We start from the raw sequence: 23,625 nt of genomic DNA, 5'->3' as shown, positions 1-23,625 counted from the left end.
TTTTTCACAGTTGCCACAAATTGGTCCTATATTCTCCTCAAATTTAACCTGTACGATAGGCCAATTGTGAAATGGTTGCATGTCAGTTTCACTCACACGAATCATCTATACAGTAGATATTTGGAGATTTTGATATGAAAAATGTCCTTGTAGAAATCAGCTGTAATAGGGAACTTTCTCTAGCCATTCTCTGTTACAAACCCAGATTGGGAGCCAGGGAGAGGATGTGAGGCCATCCATCTCATTGCATCCCTCGGCTGTTACGATTCCATAGATACTGCATTCAGGACTTCTTTTATCAGTTGTTCATAACTTTCAGAGAATGTTCTTCTCTCCCGTCCTTATTCGCAGCAATCAATAAACAATATACTAGCTGGAGATAAGCCAAGATGTGTCATTGAGATAAGGAAGGCTAAAGAGCTGATAGATGTTAGAGAAGAGATACTGAGTGTTACCAGTACCCACTACAGCGTGGATTCTCACAACTGCAGCCATGCTACCAAGAAGACAGAATCTAACCATGCAAACATACAGAGTATTATGACAGTGAAAACCACTGTTAGGCATCAGGCTTGTGTGTGTGTGTATGTGTGTGTTTCTGTGTGTGCATGTGTAGGTGAAGGAGCATATAGCGTCCTGTAAAACATGCACTGGTAAGTTAGGTGCCCCAATTTTGCATATTTCCCCACTGTTCAGTATTCTCTAAGTAAGCATGTTCTCCTCTTCTAACATAAAATATACTTCTTTGTAAAGGCATGGGTATATCCTGGAATGATGTGTCATTAAATCTGTTTCATCAAGGGGTGCCTGGGTGGCTCAGTCGGTTAAATGTCCGACCTTGGCTCAGGGCATGATCTTGTGGTCCGTGAGTTCGAGCCCCGCTTCGGGCTCTGTGCTGACAGCTCAGAGCCTGGAGCCTGTTTCAGATTCTCTGTCTCCCTCTCTCTCTGACCCTCCCCCATTCATGCTTTGTCTCTCTGTGTCTCAAAAATAAATAAACATTAAAAAAGAATTAAATCTGTTCCATCAAGAATACTACCCCTCATTGTCAAAACCATGATTTTTATCTACAGGCACATTGCTTAAGCATCTCCTTTTAAATCTTGCAATCTGGGTGATTTTGCTTTGGTGAACAAAGGTCTGGGCCCAAGATCTGTGCTCTAGGTTGGCTTCAACTTATGTTGCAGATGGTAAAGCCCTTGCACATGATCAGGTAAAAAGAGAAGTGGCCCAGTCCTCCTTATCAGAAGGGAAAAATTATCCACAAATAAAGGATGATTCTTTCCTTCCTGTGTCATCGGCATTTATTACATTTTTTATTATTTTTTTATTTAAAAAAAATTTTTTAACGTTTATTCATTTTTGAGAGACAGAGAGAGAGACAGAGCATGAGTGGGGAAGGGGCAGAGAGAGAGGGAGACACAGAATCCGAAGCAGGCTCCAGGCTCTGAGCTGTCAGCACAGAGCCCGACGCGGGGCTCAAACTCACGGACCATGAGATCATGACCTGAACCGAAGTCAGACCTCAACTGACTGAGCCACCCAGGTGTCCCCTGTGTCATCAGCATTTAAAGCAGCATTTTCCTGCAGGACTTTTTTGTTTTTAATTGTATAACATCAAGTTTTGCTGAGTATCTACGCCATTGCACATGCTTTGCTTTGCCTCCTCTACAGGCAAGGCCTCCCTGAAGCCAGGCTTACATTACCTGCCTCGTGATACTTTCTGCCACTAGCCAATCTTCCCACATTTCTTCTAACCCTTGGATTCTATAGTATCTGCACCCCATTTGAGATTTTGTCTTTAGTCTCAGGTTGCTACTTTCTATTTTAGAAAATGTGATACGTACTCAGTAAAGGAACTTCAGGCAGAAGGTATTCTGAGGCAGTGACTTAGACGTATCTATCCCTCATGTGCCTGACTGAGTGAGTTGACCTTTGAAGGTGCTCAGTACATGCTTCTAACTTCACAGTGAGGCCATATAGCATAAAGGATGGAAACATATTCTGGAGCTAGATGTTTACATTAAATCTGGGCTTGGCCACTTACTATGTGTGATTTGGGGCTGGTCATTTAACCTGTCTGTGCTTCAGTATATTAATCTGTAAAATGATAAGGCTAATAGGAGCTGCCTCGTAGCCTTTTAGACGTACGTGAGTTAAGATCTAGAAAGCCCTTAGAACAAGTCCTAGCAGATACGAAAGGCTAGTACATATTGCTATTAATATGATGTCTTGTGAATTAGTAAGATATCAAAATTACAGTCTAATTATGGTTAATACATAACATGTATGCAGGGATTCAGTTTAATGCCCCAAACAATTCTATTTAGGGACATTCTTCCTTGTCCTTCTTGTCCCCCCTTCCCTCCCTCCCTATTCTGTTTCCCTCCTCATTTTCCTCTTTCCCTTTCTTCCTTTGTCCCAACTGTCTTCTTTAGAATTACAAACAGTGGCACATATATTAGGCAGTGTAATAATATGTGAATATTAAGTGCTCATTTAAACACTTTATGAGTTATGAGTACATTATTCTAAAATACAAAACAAAATTCTGTTCCTGTGCATTCCGTCACCATATTAACAACTTACTGTTCAGAAGACACTAGAAGAGGATGAAAGATGCTGTGTGTGCCATGGATACCCCAGTCTGTAAAGGAGACACACGAGTGAAGCAGCAACAACACTGAGTCATTGGTTTGGGAATAGTATTACATCCAGTGTGGTTTTGAAGGACAGAGGAAAGTCACCCAGCCCAGTCTACTGGGAGTATAGGAGACTCTCTTTCTTCTCAAGGTGGACCTATAACCTGTTTACGTTTTGGCCTCTCAGTTTGTGGTGTTAGTGGTTTGTTGATGAATGAGAACATGTAGACACAGTAACGTCTCATAGGTAGCTTTGTTTACAGTCCTAGAAGTGTTCTGGAAAACAGAGATGCCAACCTTCAGGAAGTCTTGCATTCGTATGTTGGCTTTATTTAAGTATTATTTAGGGGAGCACTTTTTTGTTTTCAAAATGATTCATGGACGTGAGCAATTACTTTCTCTGGCATCTGAGTCCTCTGTGCATCTCTTCACTCATAGAGCGTCATTTCTTGGTTGGGAGATTGGAGCTGTAGCTTAGAGCTGAAGTGTTGGGAGACAGTACTCACTGTAGGTCAGTTACAAATGAGATAACACATCCAGTGCAACAGCGCATCATCATCAGAAGCTAGGTCTGTGTTAAGATGCAGCACAATAGGGTTGGCAGCCGACTCTGATTGTGTGTAAAAGGGCCTGCTTGATCCCTTTAGCCAATACTGCGTTTGAGGAAGTGCATGTAATGGTTCTGCCCTCGGTCCTATAGATCTTTGCCTGAATCTAGGAATTGCAGGGTTCCGTGCAGGAAATGGAAAAATAAGGTGACTGAAGGCATTTCTCCCTTTAGGACCCTTAAGAAATGGTCCTCATATTTCAAAGAAAGGTCAAATAAACTTTTTGTGTCTTATAGCTTTACTTCTTGGCTAATCTGCCTACTGTTCTTTAAAAAAAGAAAAGCGTGTGTGTGCGTGGGTGTGTGCGCGCGTGCATGTTTTGGAGGATTGTGCGATTAGTTTTATTTTGTACAACCCTATACCACCCTGGGGAAGTACCGTTTCCCTAGGTGTCCAGACTGCTCATTCAGAGCCCCAGCCCGCCAAAGCCATCATCTGAGTATGGTTGATTGCATGGACTTGAAGGTGGTAAAAGCAAACTGGCCATCTGTTGGGGGCCCGTGTAGACACATAACAGAGATGATACTGGATAATATTCAGATTGATGTTTTACCCCAAGGGTGGTTAGAGGGGGGTTTGTTTTGCATGTTTTTCAACAGACCTGGTTTAAAAATTCATGGATGCACCTGGTTGTTTGTTCCTGTTCTCTGTTTTTCACATATTGTGGTACAGCCAAAAACCTCCTCAGCAAGAGACTAAATTGGAAAAGGGTTGTATTCAGAGCTTAGAAGAAAATCTGTGCAGTTTTCATGAAAATCACCTAAGCATAGTGCTGTAAACTGAAAAGATGGGGTATTTTTCAGGTCAAGATTCCCAAGAATTAGCAGCACCATGCAGTTTACTTTTCAATCAGTCTTAGAGTAAAACATCCTTTAGCCAAATGCTATATTTGAAAAATGGAAATTTGGGTTGGATCCTATTGCCTTTGAATTCCAAAATGCTCAGAGGTATTTGATGCACTAGATGAGGACAAAAAGAGCCAGAACAAAATGGCACTGTTTTTTTTCCAGTAGGTAATCTTACTGAATCTCTTAGAGTGAAGGTGATAGATCAGTGAGCAAAGTGGTTATCGGATCAAAAAAAAAAAAAAAAAAAAAAAGAAAAGAAAAAAGAAAAAGAAAGGTGCTATCTCTTATATGTAAGATTTATTCTCGGTTCAAAGTAAAAATTCCGGTTCAACTGTGGATGAGCCAAATTAAATTTGGTTGGGATCCAGGGAACTCAGTTTCACATCAATTAATCAGTAAAAAGTTTCTATTCCCCATGCTTCTTTGTCTCTGTCTCCCGCTCCCTCCTTTACACCAGGAAAAGTGAAGAAAAATATTTAGCCTCAAGGCTGAGCTTTAATAAACAGAGTGACCTTTACATTTTAGCTCAAAGAAATAAATATAATCTTATAGGTATCATTGACAACTGAGCCTGGGTGGGATGGGACTTAAGGGGAGAAGGCAGCACTAGAATTTACCTTCAGGGAGAAAACAAATTTGATAAGGGGACTGGTGAGAAATGCCGTATGTCAAGAAGATATACATCTTCTTAAAAATCTGTGATCTTAGATATAGAAGCTTGCTGAACTTTCCACAGTTTAAAGCTCCCATTTAGTACAAACTTCTTTTGGCTGTTTTTGGTACCATAGGTTTACCTTGATTTCAGAAAAATCTGAACTGCCAACATATTAATTAATCAATTCTTCACTAGACACAAACAGCACTGACTTGTTTTAAATAACAGGCAATCCTTATACGTTCTACTAAATAAGAACAAAATTTAAGACTAGTGCCAGGATCTAGTGCCAAGAAAAGATCAGTTAAAGATAAAGAATGGTATTTTTGGAAAAGGCAATGCCATATAAAGATATATAGGTTTTGATTGACTAAAATTTGATTTGCCCATAATCTCACTAGAATGTTCCTTTTGCCCCAGAATGATTATGTTATGTTTGAATCAAAAGAGACACTAGAAACTGTATTTCTTTTCCAACCCAGACTTTTAAGAGGTGAAATTACGGCTCAGAGTATCTTTCCCAATGTCCCAGAACTGGACAGTGGCAGAAATGGAGCCTATCCATTTCTATCCTGCTAGATGCTGTTTCCTATCCAGCTAGATGCTGCCTTTCCCCATGACCTCTCCTACAGCTCCCCTACCTTTACAGAACATTCTGATCGGGAACAGCGGACCTCTTTCCTAGTCCTATAGTTATAACATTCTTTTTAACTCCCTCATATTGGATAACCTGAGTACTTGTAGCAAACATCTCGCTCCCTACAAATGCCAAAGATAACGTAAAAGTTCATTATTCTAAGGGCTCAGAATAGATGTAGATTTGGTCATCTCTTCAAACAAGAAGGATCATCAAAGCCAGGCCTTCTTTCCACGTCTGTAGCCAGCAACAATATCACCGGATCTGTTCCTCAGTGTTCCCATTCTGATTGTTTTGTTTCTTGTCCTCACAGATAAATTTGAAAGTCCTGAGATTGATCTAAAGCCACAGAAACTGGAAGGAGTTATAAGAGGGAACTAACACCTGCCATGTATCATCTCAGACCAGTAATGTAGATAGTGGATCAGTACTTCCCAAAGTGCATTCGCAGAGTCCTGCTTCTCCAGAACCACCATGAACAAAAACGCTTTCTGTCTTCTAATACATTTGACAGATGTTACAAATCTCCTTCATTTTGATTCAGAACGTGCTTTCTAGAGACTTTATTTAGTAAACCAAAGAAAGGAAATGTAAACATTTTTTTTTCTTTACACTAGTATTTCTCAGATTTACATAACAATTGCATTTTTATAGGATTATAACAATTTTGCTAAGACAATGCTGTACTCCTTGCTTTGACTCCCTTTAATAATCATCATGAACACCTACTCTGTGTAGTGGGCATTTTTAGCCCCATCTCATAGCCATGGACATAAAGGATCAGACAGAAGAGGTGGTTTCCCACCTCTGCTAAGAAACAGCCCACCTGGGACTCAAAGCTAAGTCTGTATTTTTGTTTCCTACCTAGGAGTCTCAATTTAAATACCTGTTCGCTTGAACCATTAATTATTGATGAGTTAAGTGGCTAGGGACTTTTTGAGCACATGCACTTTATTTTAAGGAAAAAAAAATTTAAAAAGAGCATATGAGTTGAGGGAAGTGAGGAATAGCTTCAGTATCTAATGTGCTCCCTGGCCTCGCAATCTGTTGTTTGTTGTCCTGTTTTGAACAGCAACAGTGATGCTATACTTATCTTTTATTTTAGCTCTGAGTTTATGCTGTTTTCTTTTTCTTATATTAATGACAAGGGCCAACAGAGGCCAGTTTTCAGTGTCGAGAAGTCAACAAAGGGTGAGGTGGAGTATGGTAAACTGGAAACCATATGACCTCTCTCTGTAGGAGATGACAGCTCTAAAGCTCTTGTTGGTTATGGCCACTTGGGAATAGGGTCTCTGTAAGTCTGGAAGTTATTAGAAAATAGGCTGATAAACATTATGCTTTGGGCTAACATTGTCTAAATCAAATGGAAGTTGGGTGCTGGTCAGAGTCAGCTTGGGACCATGGAGTTTTAACCTCTGCATTGCACTGTGCTACTTGCCAAGGGGGGGAAAAATCTCGCTGAAATGATTCTTTTTATCCTAATGGTTTCCTTTGTGGCAGTTCCACATTCTGTGGCTTGAGGAATGTGTTGAACATTGAAAAGGCACATGTGCTCACTTACATCGGCAAGTGTTAAATTGGAGAGACATATGTTTATTCTCCCCTCCTGTTGGATCCTTGAAGAGTGTTGGTTGTCAGATATAGCTATAATTTCCTAAGTGGTGTGCTTCTAAAAAGTCTTTTTTTCATAATCTGCAGTACTTAAAAATATGTCTGGAAATAATTATAAAGTATGATTGGAATCCCAGTGGATTGGAATCCTTGTAGTAATGCTTAAATGCCCAGTTTTAGGACTACTTTTAGTTGGTCTAAGATTGTCTGGGTATGTTCCTGACAAACTTTTCTTAGATGAACCATTGCAATAACCTCTCAAGTGAGTTCCTTGACTCCACATTTTCGTCGCTCTTTTTTTTTTTAATTATATAATGTTTATTTATTTTTGAAAGAGGGAGAGAGAGAGTGTGTGAGTTGGGAAGGGGCAGGGAGAGAGACACACACACACGGAACTCGAAGTGGGCTCCAGGCCTCACATTGCCAGCCCAGAGCCCTATGTGGGGCTCAAACTCATGAACCATGAGATCATGACCTAAGCCGATGTTGGACATGTAACCAACTGAGCCAGCCAGGTGCCCCAATGTTTTCTTTTCTCTAAGCCAACCTCTTTATTACCTCCACGGTAAAGATTCTAAGTGAGCTATAGTCTTTCTGTTTTCCTGTATTGAATCTGTATGGATGACTCAGAATAAAGAGATTCTCTTGCCATTTAAGTCATAATCCCTTTCCATGGCTAATGAAGCTATGGAACTTGGCTGTAGACTGCTTGACCTAGCTTCTGCCATCGTGAGGGACTGGCTATTTCCTGAACATGTCATGTGTGTTCGCATTTCTCTGTCCTTGCATGCTGACTCCTCTGCCATGAAATCCTTCCCACCCCTTCTATCAAATACCTACTCAGCCTTCAGAACCCCTTTTAGTGTCACATGTTCTGTGTCTCGTTCCCTCATTCCAAGAACAGGAGCACAGCTGCTTTCCTGTTCCCTCACGTTACTTTGTACATCCCAGGACCTATACACCTGTGTGTTTTCCCACTGAATTTTGTCTGTTGTTTCTGGATCAGAGCTGGGTTGTAGAAAATTTCAGTCTAGTAAGGCATTCAGTGTCTCATTCATCACTTCCTCCCCAGTCTTAAGCCTAGTAGCTAGCACTTGGTACCTAAAACTACCTAAATAAATTAGAGAGAAGAAAAAGAAAGAAGGAGAAATAAATGGCTGAATGGTGAGCATCTGGCCACCCCACAAGGAGTGACAATTTTCTCTCTCTCTCTCAAAAAAAAAAAAAACCCTCTATATTCCAAAAGTCATATTTTTTCTATTCTTGAAATGCCTAAAAAGGGATTCTAAGGATTTTAATTATTGAGAGTATTTTTTATATTTTTATTGAAATATCTTATAAATAAGATTATAATGTTCCATTTAGTGTGTCACTTATCATTTGAATGTAAATTGTACCAAAAAGGAAAAAATGCCGAATTTACATTTTCTCATACGTTTGAGACAAAGTAGGTTAATACTCAATCCCAGCTCATGCTCACTGGATAGAAAGCCTGCTTATTATATGGTCTCATGTTTAGAATACAGTCCTGGGAATTGGGTCCTTAGCTATGAGCCATAGAAATGCCAAAAAATGCTCTGCATTATCTTGGTGAAATCCTCATACCCTCCCTGCCTAATTTCACCCCCTTGAGGTTTGCTTCACTTTCTAGTTGGAATATCTTAATTCTCATTTGTAAAGTGCTATATCATGCTTAAATGGAAACATCGTGTATGTATAAAATCTTCTTAAATAGTAGTTTAACAAATTTGAATCTCTTTGTGAGTGAACTATTTTTTAACATCTTATGATTTACGATAAATGGATGACAAGAAAGGCTTGCCTGTGAATTGATGGCATAGTAAAAAATGGAGAAATAATGTTTTCTGCAGCTTCTTTATTCAGGGAACACAATTCCTGAAATATTGTGCAGTGTAGAGTTTCTAATCTCTTTGGAACTTGTCTTCAAACTTGAAATACTCACCTGGGATCACCCTTGTGTATGTGTTTAGTATGTGCAGAATGATAGTACAGAGTGTTTTCCAGAAACTTAGATAAGGATAGGAAATATGTATAAGCACATTAGGCACTGTTACAAATAGATAATAAGGTAGGAATGGCAATTTATACAAATCAACAAGAAAAAGAGGCACGATCATGATTTAAAATGGAGTAAAGGGGCGCTTGGGTGGCTCAGGTGGTTAAGCGTCCGACTCTTTCCATGGTCTTGCAGTTTCCTGAGTTAGAGCCCCGCATCAGGCTCTGTGCTGACCCTGTAGAACCTGCTTGGGATTCCCTCTCCCTCTCTCTCTTTCTGCCCCTCCCCTGCTCGTGCTGGCTCTGTCTCTTTCAACAATAAATAAGCTTTAAAAGTATTTTAAAAATAATAAAATGGAAGAACAAATCCTGATCTGGATTTCATTATTATTAAAAACTGCTTTGGGGAACATAGGTGGCTCAGTCGTTAAGTGTCTCTTTTTTTTTTCCTTGTTGTTTCAAATTTTTATTTAAATTTCAGTTAACATGCAGTGAAATATTGGTTTCAGGAGTAGAATTCAGTGATTCATCACTTACATACAACACCCAGTGCTCATCATAAGTGACCTCCTAATACCCATCATCCATCTAGCCCATCCCCCACCCCCTCCCTCCATCAACCTTAAGTTTGTTCACTGTCATTAAGAGTCTTTTATGGTTGTGTTTTGGTGTCGTATCTAAAAATTAATTGCCAAATCCAAGGTCACCAAGATTTTCTTCTATGTTATCTTCCAGAAGTTTTATAGTTGCATGTTTTACATTTAGATCTGTGATCCGTTTGAGTTATTCTTGTGAAAGTGTAAAGCCAGAGGCTGATTTCATTTGTTTGCATGTGGATGTCCAGTTGTTTTAGCTATCTTTTCTCCATTAAATTGTTTTGCTTTAAAATACTAATACTAATAAATAATAAATAATAAAGTGGAGAAAAAATATGAACCAGCAGTCTACCAAATGAGGATATTCAAATGTCTAAACACAAATGACAAAAGGAAGAGAGAGAGGAAGGAAAATTGACTATCATTAGTAATGTGTATTGATGCAAAACATGCCTTTTCACCCAGTCAGCTTAGAAAACATTATAAAAAGAGAGAGAAAAATCTCACGTTGGTAACAGGTACTTCCCAAGACATGCCAAGGAACTCTGAATTAGGACTTTCTTTTTCTGAAAGACATTTGGTCATATGAATCGAAAGAAGTTACAGAATTCATGTCTTTGCTCCAAAAATTCTACATTGAGGAAACGACTTGAGGAAATAATAATTGATGTACAGAAATATTAATATACTTTGGCTCATAAGATTATGAACCAGTGAAGTTTGGGTACCTTCTAATAAGGGATACATTACGTAGTGGCTTATCCATACAATCAAATTCTGTGTAGCCAATAAAAAATGATAACACGGAAGAATATTTAATAGCCTAGAAAATGTTTGCAGTATAGTTTTAAAGTGAGGAAAGCAGGTTAAAAAAGTATCACGTGTACTCTCTCGCTTTATAAATCTCTTTTCTCTCTCTCTTTTTCTGTCTCGCCCCCTGTGCTTTCTTCTCCTCCCCCATTTGTATCTTTGTGTGTATCTGTGTTTGCATAGAAACAAAGATTGGGAAAGCAGATATCAAAACATTAGTGATAATTATCTCTGCCTAATGATGATTGAGTGATTTTTCTTTTCTTTCTCCTAAGTATGTTTTAAGGGCATTTTTCAAAATTTACTGTAATGCATACATGTTAATTCTTGCTCATATTTGAAAAAAATTACTAAGTTTTAAAAAAAGATGAATAATAATAAAAAAACCCCAACATGTTCATACCATTGGCACATGCATATTTAGCACACACTAGACACCTGCCAAGTAGGTTAAAAACCTGTACTCCTATTATCTTTGTCTTTATCCTTTTTTCTGAGTTGAAGGAATTAGGTCCAGGACCAGCTGTTTGTGAATTGAAGAGAGACCAGGTTTGAGGGGCTCCCCAGTAGCAAGACTGAGCTGCAACTTGATAGTTAAAAGTGTGGCCTTTAGAGGAAAAGAACATGATTGGTGCGGATACTAATGAAGAACCTGTTAGTCTTGTCAGCTGTTCCACAGAGGCTGAAGCAAGTAGAGAGTGTCTAAGAACTGGGAGGTAGTCACTCACTATTTCACGGGTGAGGCTTCGCTTAGTGATCAATATATTTGGGTAAGGTTTCCAGAAAAACATAAATTTTCTTTAAGACAGGTTTAACTTGGGAAATTCGTTCCTAATTTAATAAATATATGTCATTGGGAGAATTATTTAGACTGAAGGTGGAAGAGAGGTTTCTATTATATTAGCAAGAGCCTGTCTGACAGTGGAAGGCTGGGGGTGGGTTAAGAAAAATGGTCTGACTTCAGAAAACTATTTCATGTTCAGCAGAGAGCTCGGCACACTTCAGTAGTTCTAGAAAGCATTATTATATCATAGCAAAATGAATTAATTGAGATATATTTTCATGACCCCGAGTTTCAGAGAAAGGTAAGTAAAGGATATGTGGTGTAATTCTGTTAAGGAATGTGTGGGTCTACCCATGTGTTTGAAGATTTTTTTTTTCTCTCATTAAATGTAGTAACTGTTTTTTTTTTCTTTTGTTTGTTTTTAATTTGCTTGGTTACCTACTTTTGGAATAATGTTTTGAGGGTTTCAGATAAATCTTTGTCCCACTAGGTTGACTTGTAATTTATTGCCCAAACAATACATTTTTGGGTGTCAATAATAATATTTATGATGATACAACATGACTAAACCAGGACTGTCTAGGACGAAATCTGTCCAGGACATATGTTCACTCTCCCTGGGATCCATTCAGAGAAAGCCAAACTGGCTGTGAACTGTCATATGGTCAAAGCAGCTCTGAAATCAAGATCAGCCAACTTTGTAAATGGTAGTGTCTTTATAGGTGTATTCAACTCATCACATATCTGAATCCCAGTCTAAAAGTACTTTGGTACAGTCACAAAAGAGAATTGCACCGTTATAATTGGATCGTATGGTAGCACCTTGATTAAAGAATCAGTCTAATTGTTAAGCGTGGTAACTTCTGAGCAATTGTGATGACAAGACTCGTAAATGATGTTGGCACAGACCCGTAAAAGATCATGTGGTTTGCAGAGGTTCTATGGTGGCAAGATTTGTGTTCTTTTTGAACACTTTTTTAGAGCCCTTTTCTTCCTTTTGAATTGGGGTGCTGAGAAATACCACTGAAGTCAAGAGAGTTGACTTTGTGGTTATTTTCTTAAAGTGTAGATTCCCTGTTGGTAGTATCTTGGAGCAGATGAGTGTTTTACAGAGTTGGCATAGTATCAGTAGGAATTGAGTTATGCAGCAGGATGCGTATAAAATAAAAAAAACATAAAATAAAAATTTTGGATGGTTTTACACAGGCCTGCACCATGATAAAAATTGAAATTTCTGTATGTGTCTGAGACACATTTACCATTCATCCATTCACCCTCAGACACAAATGGTCTTGTGTTGTTTTTGTTAGTCCGAGGTTACCTAAAAGTCACTTGTTTTTTTAAGACCCGAGAGAACAGTAAGTATCTTGGTTTCAATTGCTAGGTTATATTGTAATTGGTATTGGTGCTTTTTTTGTTGACATAAAGAGACAAAGACTATTTTGCTCCTAAGAAACTCATTTTTTAAAAAGTATCGTATCCTTAATTAAATGATGAGACTGTAATACCTAGATATGGGCTCCCTTAATAAAGACTTAGTTATGCACACTCTAATGGACATTTAACAGATTTATCCTTCTGTAATTTAATCTGGATAATTTATACACCCTAAAAAATCCACAGCCTAGAATTCTGTGACCTTGGGTCTCTTGATGTCTCTGTGACTAACAATAAAATTCATTTGGTCTTCAATAAGTATTCACCTTGAAGTGATACCAGATTAGGAATGTACTGCGTTCAAAAAGTTTAAGGTAGCTGAAACCCAATGAAAAATCTGACAACTTCAAATTATCTGTATGTCAAATATGCTCTGATCACAAGAAGACCTTAGTATTCATATTGAATATAACAATAATTACAAACTTTGAATCATATTCTCCTTTTAATTTTAAGTGACAAATTGTGCAGAAAATAGTTGTCATCATGTATCTCCAAAATGGCTGCCACCAATTCTTGCCACTCTTTCCTCTGTATAAGTATTCTTCCTCCCTGAAGAGGTGGAGTTATTCCCCACCCTGCCTTTACATCTCACCCAGAATTGGTGACTTGTTTATCCAATAGAACGTGGCAAAATGGATGTGCTGGGACTTCTGAAGCCAGGTCATAAGAAGCATTGCACCTTCCACTTGAGTCTCTTGAATTACTTGCTTTTGGGATACTCACACTTTGAGGAAGCTGGTCACCAATTAAGAAATCCAAGAATGATGAAAATTCAATGCTTTGTGAAGTTCAGACAAGATGGAGAGAATGCCCTTCCATGTAGAAAGAGAGAGATGCTAAGGCCAATTACACGAGTGAAGAAGCCATCTTGGAAGTAGAACCACTGGTTCCAGACTCACTGTTGACATCATGTGGCTTTGAAACCAACTACCTCGCTGAGCTCTTCCCGAATTCCTGACCCACAAAACCATGAGCAAAATAAATAGTTGTCTGAAGCCACAGTTTTGAGGTACTTTGTTAAACAGCAGTAAATAAGTGGAACAGAGACCCTTTTCTCTTTAATATATTGTACCCGTTGTGCTATTTATGAGTATGCATTTTCAAGTGGAATTAACCTGAGATATAGAAGGGCCTAGAAAATGCAGTCTTGGGGGGAAAAACCACATCATCTTAGAACACTGCACTGCTATACCACCTGCTCTGAAGGAAAGGAAGAAAGTAGGGAGGAAAAGCAGCAGATCGTGTAATTACCCCCAGGGGCATGTCGATTAAGCATATTCACCATTTTCTCCCTCTAAAAAACAACTCGAAATGATCAGTGTCTGTCGTTAAATAATTGAAGACCTAAGGAAAAAAAAATTTACATGAAGCAGATCTCTGTGTTAACAGGAGGCACTTCTTCCTGGATGTTCCCTTTCCGCCCCATCTTCCTGGGAGCTCTGCAGTGATACTGCAGGGGAGATTCTCACTTCACTAATCTGCAAATCCTGTTTGAGAGAAACCCCTGGTGGTCTCCACAGTCTTCTCAGGAAAGCTTTAATAGCCAAACGCATTAGCAGGGTCTCGTGTGGCTGAGACCTCATTAATCTTCCCCGATCCACCCTGGTATATTTGCCCATTTACCATGAAGCATTAATAGAAGTAAGTAAAACTGAAACATGCTTGTCAGGATGATGGTACGGTAAAGCAAGGGATGAAGAATGTGGGCACATTCTGTTCACTCGTTTTTAGGATAGATTCATTCGTATGGGCTCTTCTTTTCATTCTCTTGACTTTCAACTTGACATTTATTCAAACTCTAAAATCAGATGCACAACTTAGAGATTTAACCAAAAATGGTGTGTCCCTCACCTAAATCAATGTTAAAATATACCGATAGCTTCTCTTTCTTGCTCTCTCTTCCTCCCCACCTCTTCTCCTTTTATCGTTTCTGGTGGAATAAAGAGATTTCTTATCATTAAATGAACATCATTTCTTGTAAAGTTTCCCAGGAGCAAAGAAGATGAATGTCCGTTTCTCCCAGCATCGCTCCTCTGTCTGATAGCAGCTAACATTTTAAAATGATGTAACCTTTTGGCATTTATAGATCTTTGGGGATTTAAGAGAGAAGTTACTCTGGAACTTGTAATGACCATGGAAGTGTGTTCTGATTGAGTTTGAGTGGATGCTATGGGATAATGCTGGAATTTTGAAGGAAGCTCAAATATTCTCAAGGTTTTTAATCAGTCTCCATAGTGGCTGCAATACTAAAAATATCTCTCAAATTTGTCCATCATTCTCTTCCTTTAAAATCTTATTTTTTAAATGTTTTTATTTATTTTTGAGACAGAGAGAGATAGAGCATGAGCAGGGGAGGGGCAGAGAGAGAGGGAGACACAGAATCTGAAGCAGGCTCCAGGCTCTGAGCTGTCAGTACAGAGCCTGATGCGGGGCTCGAACTCACAGAGTGTGAGATCATGACCTGAGCTGAAGTCGGACGCTTTAACTGACTGATCCACCCAGGTACCCCTAAAATCTTATTTTTTAAGAACCAGATGATACAATGCTAACTGTTCATGAATATTCCATATTCCCTCCTTTCCCCTTTGTATGACAATAGCTATTTCTCTGGTAAAATGACTTCATTTTTTAGGTGCCAATGAGTCATATGATCTCTTTATCATAAAATCAGTTACACTGTTAACAATTTTTATTGGCTTTAGCATAAATTTCCTCGAGAATCTACTTGTGAGGGAAATGTTTGTTTCCCCACCTGTGCTATGATTAAGTCAGACCTTGTTTGCTCATTTCTGTCATTTTTTTCTAACCTATACTTGTGATAAAGCATAAAACCAGTCTTCCGGAGGAGTGATGCTAGAAGGGTGAGAAAAGAAGGCCAGGGTCATTATGAAAAATCTGAGTGTGAAGCAGGTCTGGGTATTTTGATTTCATAGATTTGTATTTACAGCCAAAACATTACCTTTATTTCTTCAGGAATATCTCATCAGTCATTTTGTTATTGAGAGTCTCCATTACCTAACTCCTAATTGCTTATTGCCAACCCCCTTTCCTCATCTAGGCAATATTTTTGTGAGATACTTAAAATATAGTCCATCTCTCTCTCTCTCTCTCTCTCTCTCTCTCTCTCTCTCTCTCTCTCTCTCCCCCCTTCCTTCCCCCCTTCCTTCCTCTCTCCTCCTCCCCTCTCTTGAACTCAACTCCCACATTTTTATAAAACATACAGTACTAAATGTGCCATTCTTTGTGAAGTACTAATATTAACATTAGCATAAAATTTAGCATTGCTTTCACACGGATGAACTTAATCTATACATAAACCCTTGCAGCATATGCCATAGACAGCTTTACCACTGACTAGCTGTGTGACCTTGAACTAATCACCTCATTTCTCTAAGCCTCATTTCCTCATGTGCCAAATGGACATAGTATCTACCTGAAGTATTTTTAAACAATTTAAGGAAGTAATATTTTAATGGCTTAGTAGAGTTTCTTGTACACAACAGATACTCAGTAAGTGTAAACTTTTTTTATATAGTGTTACTACTCTCAACAAGAGAACAGGCTCATAAAAGATTAAAGTGAGCTATGAGCTTTTCAGAGTGGCATAACTGATACATAGCAGAGATGAAACTCAAATCCATCTTTGGAGTCAGACCCCTTGTTATTTCCTGTGATTATAATTTATGTTTATAGTTTGTTTTTCGTTCTTCTCGTGACATGAATGACCTTCACAACATGTACTCTCTTTCTTTGTTTTTTTTTCTGAGAAAGTACACACATTCACAGCAACATTGACTGGGGTCAGGTTTAGGACTTGATCATGACTCTTCACATGGAAAACAGATCTGTGGTTCACGATCCCTATGCTCAGCCCTGGAGATCAACCTGTCCGTGTACATGAACATACGTTTCCTTTGTAGGACGATTAGTTTCATCCACGGTAATGGAAGCAGATTCTTGCCATGAAATGGTGTTTTTTAGTTTGATATTCTCTCAGTTGAGTCAAAGGAGAGAATTATGTTCAGTAGTTCCAAGAGAAATAAGAACTCAATCGTAGGCTTTTTTTCTTGAGTTGTCTTCCAAGGAGTGTAACCTATACATTGTCATTCCCAGTGAACATCATTAATTTTTTGTGTACTCTACACAGTTGGGCAAAAGGAGCACAGTTTATTGTTATGTAATAATTAAGAACTGGAGTTTTCTGACAAGGCTAGTAATAGATGTATGAAGGACTGGAATTATAATATTCTATATACTTCTTGAAAATACTTTTTGCCCCTAAAAAGTCAAAGCCTTTGGGTCCGCATTAAGAACAATAAAATTGAGGGGTGCCTGTGTGGCTTAGCGGGTCAAGTGTCTGTTACTTGATTTCTGCACCAGTCATGACCTGGTGATTCTCGGGATTGAGCCCCCATGACAGGCTCTGTGCCGACAGAACAGAGCCTGCTTGGGATCCTCTCCCTTCCTCTCCCTCTGTCCATCCCCTGCATGTGCATGCTCTTTCTCTCTCCACCCCTGCTCTCTCAACATAAACAAACTTAAAAGTAAAGTCACAGAATAAACTGTTTAGAATATAATGCCACAGTTTCCCTGCAATTTCATTGAATCAACTTTCAGGTCAGGAGTAAACGGTCTGTTGCCCAAATGTTCTCTTGGCCTCTTAGTATTTAATGACCGTACTTTGTGTTAATGAACATGGATTGCGCGTTAGAGGAGCTTCACTGAGCTTGGGAGGGGGGGCCGGTGGGTAGGAGTCGGATTGTATACTGAGTCCACCTTTCTACAGATTCTACCAGTGTATACTTATTTGAACTTTTTTTTTTTCTATTTAATCACTTCCCTCTCCTTTTCTTGCTGTTGTTTGTACTTCAGTGACTTCCTTTTCATGGGTCACTCTAGGATCCTGTATAGCTTTCCCTAACACTGTCCTCCAAACGGCAGCCACTTGGTAAGCGCTTATTGTTGTCACTCTCCACTCATCTGGTAAGGATAAATGCTCAGCTCGCCTTGGGAAAAGGCAGCTTTTCCACCTATATTGATAGCACATCATTTACCTGCTCTGATTCAATTTTACCTAATTTGTTTTTAATATTGAAGCCAGAGGTTTGCAAATAGCCTCTTATAGTGTTTATAGATAGATTCTTGTTTCAATACAGTGGTTAGGTAACTGGAGTGCCCAGTCGCTACTATCAGTATTTTTTTTTTGTCATTGTCATTATCATTATGGAAAGTATTTGTTTTGCACCTGTGATACAGGCGTCTAAATCTCAGTTAAGCCTTAAGCAAAGCAAGAGAGATATCCCCAGTATATTACCTCTTCATGATTAGAGTCCATGAACGACAAGGAGTAGACAAATGAGCAAACAAATAGTGAACAACACCTAAAATAAATACTTTGTGCTTTAGGACCAGAGGAATGGTAAGAACAGGTGTATTCCTGGAGGTGGTGAAATTGCCCCTTATTAACTACCACTTTGTCTAAATGGGTAAATGATGGAATTCCAAGAACAACACATCTAGGAGAATGTGGAAAACTAAATAGTAGGGGGATGTCCTCAGTAGGCACCTGGAAGAATCAGAAGGCTGCCAGGCAGACTTTTGTAGAATTACATCATGTAGCCATATGTTGAGTCTGAAGCAAGTCAAAGAGAATAAAGATGTATTTAATTTCTGATGACACTGAGTTGTCAGAAGGACTAATACCAAAAAAAGAGAGAAGTGACATATTTTAAATCTATAAATTGTATTTCGTGTTCATTTGTCACCTCTAGGAAAAGCAAATAAAGTTTCTTCCTTCTCCCAAAGTGGATGATGAATGATTGCTTAAGGTTGGGTGGCGGGAGCCTGTGTCACTGTTATTGACTTTCTATGGAAAACAATTCATCTACAGATGCAGTCAGCGTGGTGTGTGTGCACACCCAGCAAGGCATACATAAACTGGTTCTAATCATTCACGGGCTGATCTGAACAGAGAATAATTACTCTCCTGTTAAAGACAGGCTCTTCCCCTTGTCTCTACCGTCCTTACCTCCAAGTACAAGAGCAAGGATTTGTTTGAGAGGACTCAGACTCATAATGTCACTGGGGTCCATGGACTGCATTCAGCCAAAGTCAGGTATGAAAAGAACCTACTCATTTACACACTCATTTATTCATTCATTTGTTTATTTACAAAGATCTATGGACCTACTATGGACCAAGCTTTATGCCAGCCAAACAAGGTCCTCTCTGGTTAGAGAACTGACTTGAGGAACTGTACAAAGTTTAGATTCATGCCTTTTACAAAGTCCTCCTAAAATTCCCTCATTATGATCCTATTCTAGAATGCAGAGGATTAAACATTAAAAGCCAAAAGGGGCCAGAGAGCCAGCATAAACCAGCAAAACCAGGGATCATTGAACATATTTAAGAAATATAATCTGTTGAGGCACCTGGGTGGCTCAGTCAGTTGAGCATCCAACTCTTGATTCCATCTCACGTCATGATCTCATGGTTCATGTTTGATCAGGTCATGATCTCATGGTTCATGGGTTTGAGCCCCACATCAGGCTCTGCCTGCACTGACTGAGTGGAGCCTAAGTGGGATTCTCTGTCTCCCTCTCTCTCTGCCCCTCCTCTACTCATATGTACAGGCATGTACTCTCTCTCCCTCTCAAAATAAATAAACTTAAAAAAAGAAGTGCAATCTGTTATTTTTTGAGGAGTAGTAAGTAACTTGAAGGTATTATTTTGATAATATTTCCTAGGAGAACACCTTTTTGAGAAGATAGAACTTTATTTATAAATGCCATCATTTATGTCTAAAGATTGGATCACATTTATTTTTACATTGTTTCTTTTTCTCAAATAGGTTAAACGTTTTTCTATTTAGATGTTGCTTAAATTCATTATTTACTTCTTAACTTATTTACTTGTAATAACCTTCAAAAGGATACCATAAACCTCAACCCATTTGAGTAAATTACTAAAAAAATTTGAATTTAATGACTGAAATAATAGGATTCTATGTATTCAGTTAATAGTAAATTGTCAAGTACTTATCGCTACTCAACCACTGCACTGATTGTAACCTAATTATGTTGAAGGCTATGATTAAGTAATTGAAATATTTTATACACAATGGTACATACTCGTGTGAGGATATGCATTTGTGTGTTTCTGGTTCAGTTAGAAATGAACATAGGCCATTATATTAAGTGGGAAAACCCACTACATCCATGATATTATATATAGATGCAAATAAAGAAGTAGAGGGAAGCACACACATGGTTTGACTTGTTCAAGGAATGGGGTCATGAGCAATTTATTTTTCTTTTATTTTAAATTCTTCTGCAGCCTTACAAAGTTGTTTGTGCAATAAAAATGGCTAAATAAAAATGGGTCCAGATTGACCTGTTTGTTTTGCCTGGATTTGAGCAGATATTTGAGAGAGGAACCACTGGAAGGTTTGTGTCATACAGATACACCTATAAATCTTACAGGGGAGAATTTCCTGACATCTTCCATCATTTCCAAAATGTCAGATTTTCAGATAGGGTTTCAGGTGAGGACTGGAGAGAGAAGCTGAGATTTGGGTCTATATACTTTTAGCATTTGGAATAAAAAACCAAGGGGGTCAGGAGTTTTGTTTATTTAATATTAAGTATCCTTGCGTTTGAAAATGCTTGTGTTATTCTATCTCCCCTCAGCCAGTATTATCTGGAATATCTCATATGGTCTCATGACTTACACCATTAGTGAGTCTCAAAAATATTTTAGATGACACATGAAAATCAGCTTGATTTGAGGATATTCTGTAGGCCTACTGTTTTTATTTTGATGAAACAGTCTGCCAGGGGAAGCAGGTGGTGCAATCTGCTCTCATGGGAAGAAAGGAAAACATATTTTGGTTGACAGGGAAATAGAAAGTCAGAGGAGGAAAAAAAAAATCACCTTGCCTGAGACAATGGCCGCTCTACAGAATCGATCCTCTTCATACTATCATGGAAATTACTTTCTGGCGGTAGAGCCGAAAGGTTGTTATGTATTATTGTCGACTGTGGTTGGAGACACAAAGCAGTGCGATCATTTGATGACTTATTTGTTATTTGGAAAATGACAGCTTTTATGTGCCAATAAATGTGAAATCACCTGCAAGTATTCTTGTGAATTTAGGAACCATCTGAATGTCCTTTCTTAGTGCATAAGGTAGAGTTTAATGAAGCCACGTGACTTGTACTTAGTCGATTATCTGGCAGTTCTGTCTCCGCCATCTGATGAGGGAACCCTGTCCGCTTGGTGAGTGCAAGACAGAGAGGCCCGTGTAACTTTGTCAGAATTTCTGGTTGGTGGACAGCGGCTTCCCTGGAACATGGAAGGAGGCAATTAGTCTCCAGTTTTAGGTGTGCTTTTCATCTTGTGCAGAGTGTGGCTGACGGCCACAGCATCCCGCTTACTCCACCACATCCCTTTGTCTCCTTCAACAAGGGTGGGTTGAAGGAATAGCAAGGAGCTTTAAATTCGTCCTGGGTTACAGAAACACAATCCAGGCTGAGTGTGTCTGGCGTGCGGTGGTCATGTGCCATTGGCGGTGACAGGACACCACTTGCAAAGATGACGCTGACTATTCTGAGGTTTTAATATGATTGCCTCCGCACGCTTGAGAAAGCCCCATGTGTTTGATCTTTTATGACATGACCCTATTTTTTTTTTCCTTTTCTTTCCTCTCTCTTCTTTTCCTGGAACTGCTGCGTCCTCAGCTGGCAGTCTTTAAACCCTGGGCTGCAGTGATTTCTCTTCATACGACCACACATTAAGCATATCTTTCATGCTTCTCTGAACCAAACTCAGAAAGTGCCAATTAATAAGTTGATGGGGAACAAGTTAATGGGTAGCATTAAGGCCACCTGTCTGGAGGCATTAGGTGTGCACGTTGACTGAGTGAAAGGAGACCTGCAGAGAGTCGGGAATGAGGTACTTTATCACGCATTCCTAGAGGCATAAAATGAGAGAATAAAAGTCCGTTTTCAGGGCAGCCCCTCCATCTTGTTGCTCTTGTGGATTGTTCACACTGCTCTGGCCAAGGTTAACCATCCTCACGAGAAAGGACAAAGCATCTGAAGCTGTGAGTGTTTACACATGTAAAGCATATTTCTTGGTCAGTAGGCTAAAGATTGAGAAGAACATCCGATACTTTTCCATGGCACTTCCATTCATATCTGCTCCAACTATTCTGGGCATCTTTCTATTGGACGTGACTGGTCTGAGAACTCTATTCATTCATTCATTCATTCATTCGTTCATGTATACATTCATTCATTTATCCATTTATTTATTCATTCATTCATTTGGAAAGTACTCACTGAGTTTATAAAATACACTGGGCCTTACTCTAGCTGCTGGGAGTATACTTGTGGGGGAGAAAAAGAGAGGAATATCACAGATCCCTGTTCTCATTGAGTTGATGTACTAGTAGGGAGTATGTAGATGAGAAGCAAAATAAATCAGCAAATTATAAAATAGGTTTAAAGGTGATAAAATCTGGCCTTTATACAATTTCCAGAGGTGGATTTAGAAAGCTCAGCCTTTGAGTCAAGACTCAGAAAATCAGATTAAAGGTAGGAGGACACAGAATATTGTTGGTGTGAATAAGAGGGCTTATGATTAGAGGAAAAAAGGAATGGGCCCCATCCTCTTTCTCTTTCTTTCCACCTTAACCACAGCAGACTATGACAAGTCTTGAATGGAAAGTAGACAAGGCCCAGTAGGAAAGAGGGCTGAGGTTAGGGGAACAGTAGGGCATATTTCAGATTAAGGACATAACCTTGAGAAAATACAAGGAGACCCATAGAAGACAATAAAATGCACTTCATTCTTTCCTCTCCCTTTCAGCTTGTCTGCCTCTTTTATTTTTTAGTGAAAACAGTTTCATGGCATTGGTCCAGGAGAACAAAGCGACAGAGCCAATGTCCTTGTTTAGCCAAGCATTCTTTAGTCCTTCCTGCTGTCTTACCGAACTGTTAGCTTCTTTCTTTAGTTTTTGTAAGTTTGGAAACTTAACGTTTTGTTGTCTTCTTTCCCCAACAATTCTCGGCTGCAGATCATGTTACTCACAGACCCGGAGATTGAGAGCAGCTTACTGATCAGCTCAGATGAAGGGGCCACCTATCAGAAGTACCGGCTGAACTTTTACATTCAGAGCTTGCTTTTCCACCCCAAGCAAGAGGACTGGATTCTGGCATACAGCCAAGACCAAAAGGTGAGCATAATTACCTCATTCGAGACAACAGTGCCTGGTTTTCCAGGGGATGGACCACGAGTTGATTGTCTCTACCTTTCTTCTCGGCAGTGACTTTTGTTCTGTGCAGTAGCCTGAACTCTGAACCAGGGGGTCGGGAGTAGCAAGGAGGATTTCAAGGTGCTTGCTTGAGCTGTGTAAATATCTGAAATAACATACAAGGGAAGAGCCTGACACTAAGGAAGACATGGTGGAGAAGCAGTTATTAATAGACACCATGGGCCATCAGGGGCTCCTACCCCCCATGGAATTTGAGACAGTGTTTTGTGCATGTGGAGATGTGAGCATTTTTCTGGATTAAGGGCCCAGAGCTTTTTTTCAGAACCTTCTTGGGAAAGAAAACTCTAAAAAGGTGAAGAACACTAGTGATTTGCTAAAACAGTGAGAGACATGGCCAGAAGAGCAGTGATAATGTTCATAGAGGACATTATTCAGAACCAAGTCATTTCACGCTGACAGGACAACTCTGTCTTCTCTTGGTGGTTGTGCTGAAGGAGAGGTCTACTTTTTAAGAACATTGACTGAGGTTGTGCTAGTGTGTGTGTGTGTGTGTGTGTGTGTGTGTGAGAGAGAGAGAGAGAGAGAGAGAGAGATGTGTATATATTTTATGGGATATATACTATATACTACACATACACTATAAAATATCTCTAGTCCCTGCTTTTAAGAAGCTTAAATTTTCAGGTAGAATATAAGGTGAGC

The 23,625-nt window shown here is 39.2% G+C and overlaps 1 protein-coding gene across 7 annotated transcripts in view; it reads left to right on the top strand.

Moving 5' to 3' along the window:
* Positions 1-23,625, top strand: part of SORCS1 (sortilin related VPS10 domain containing receptor 1) — a 546,182-nt gene that overhangs the window by 293,645 nt on the left and 228,912 nt on the right. For all 7 annotated transcript variants that reach the window (XM_053909904.1, XM_053909903.1, XM_053909906.1 and 4 more), the window contains exon 4: positions 22,726-22,884. In XM_053909904.1, coding sequence (XP_053765879.1) covers positions 22,726-22,884 — 159 coding nt within the window. The remainder of the gene's footprint in view (positions 1-22,725; positions 22,885-23,625) is intronic.

Source organism: Panthera pardus, unplaced genomic scaffold (assembly GCF_024362965.1).
Source record: "Panthera pardus isolate Hobbes unplaced genomic scaffold, ASM2436296v1 HiC_scaffold_22, whole genome shotgun sequence".
NCBI classification, from domain to species: domain Eukaryota; kingdom Metazoa; phylum Chordata; class Mammalia; order Carnivora; family Felidae; genus Panthera; species Panthera pardus.
This window is presented reverse-complemented; position numbering and strand designations above follow the sequence as displayed.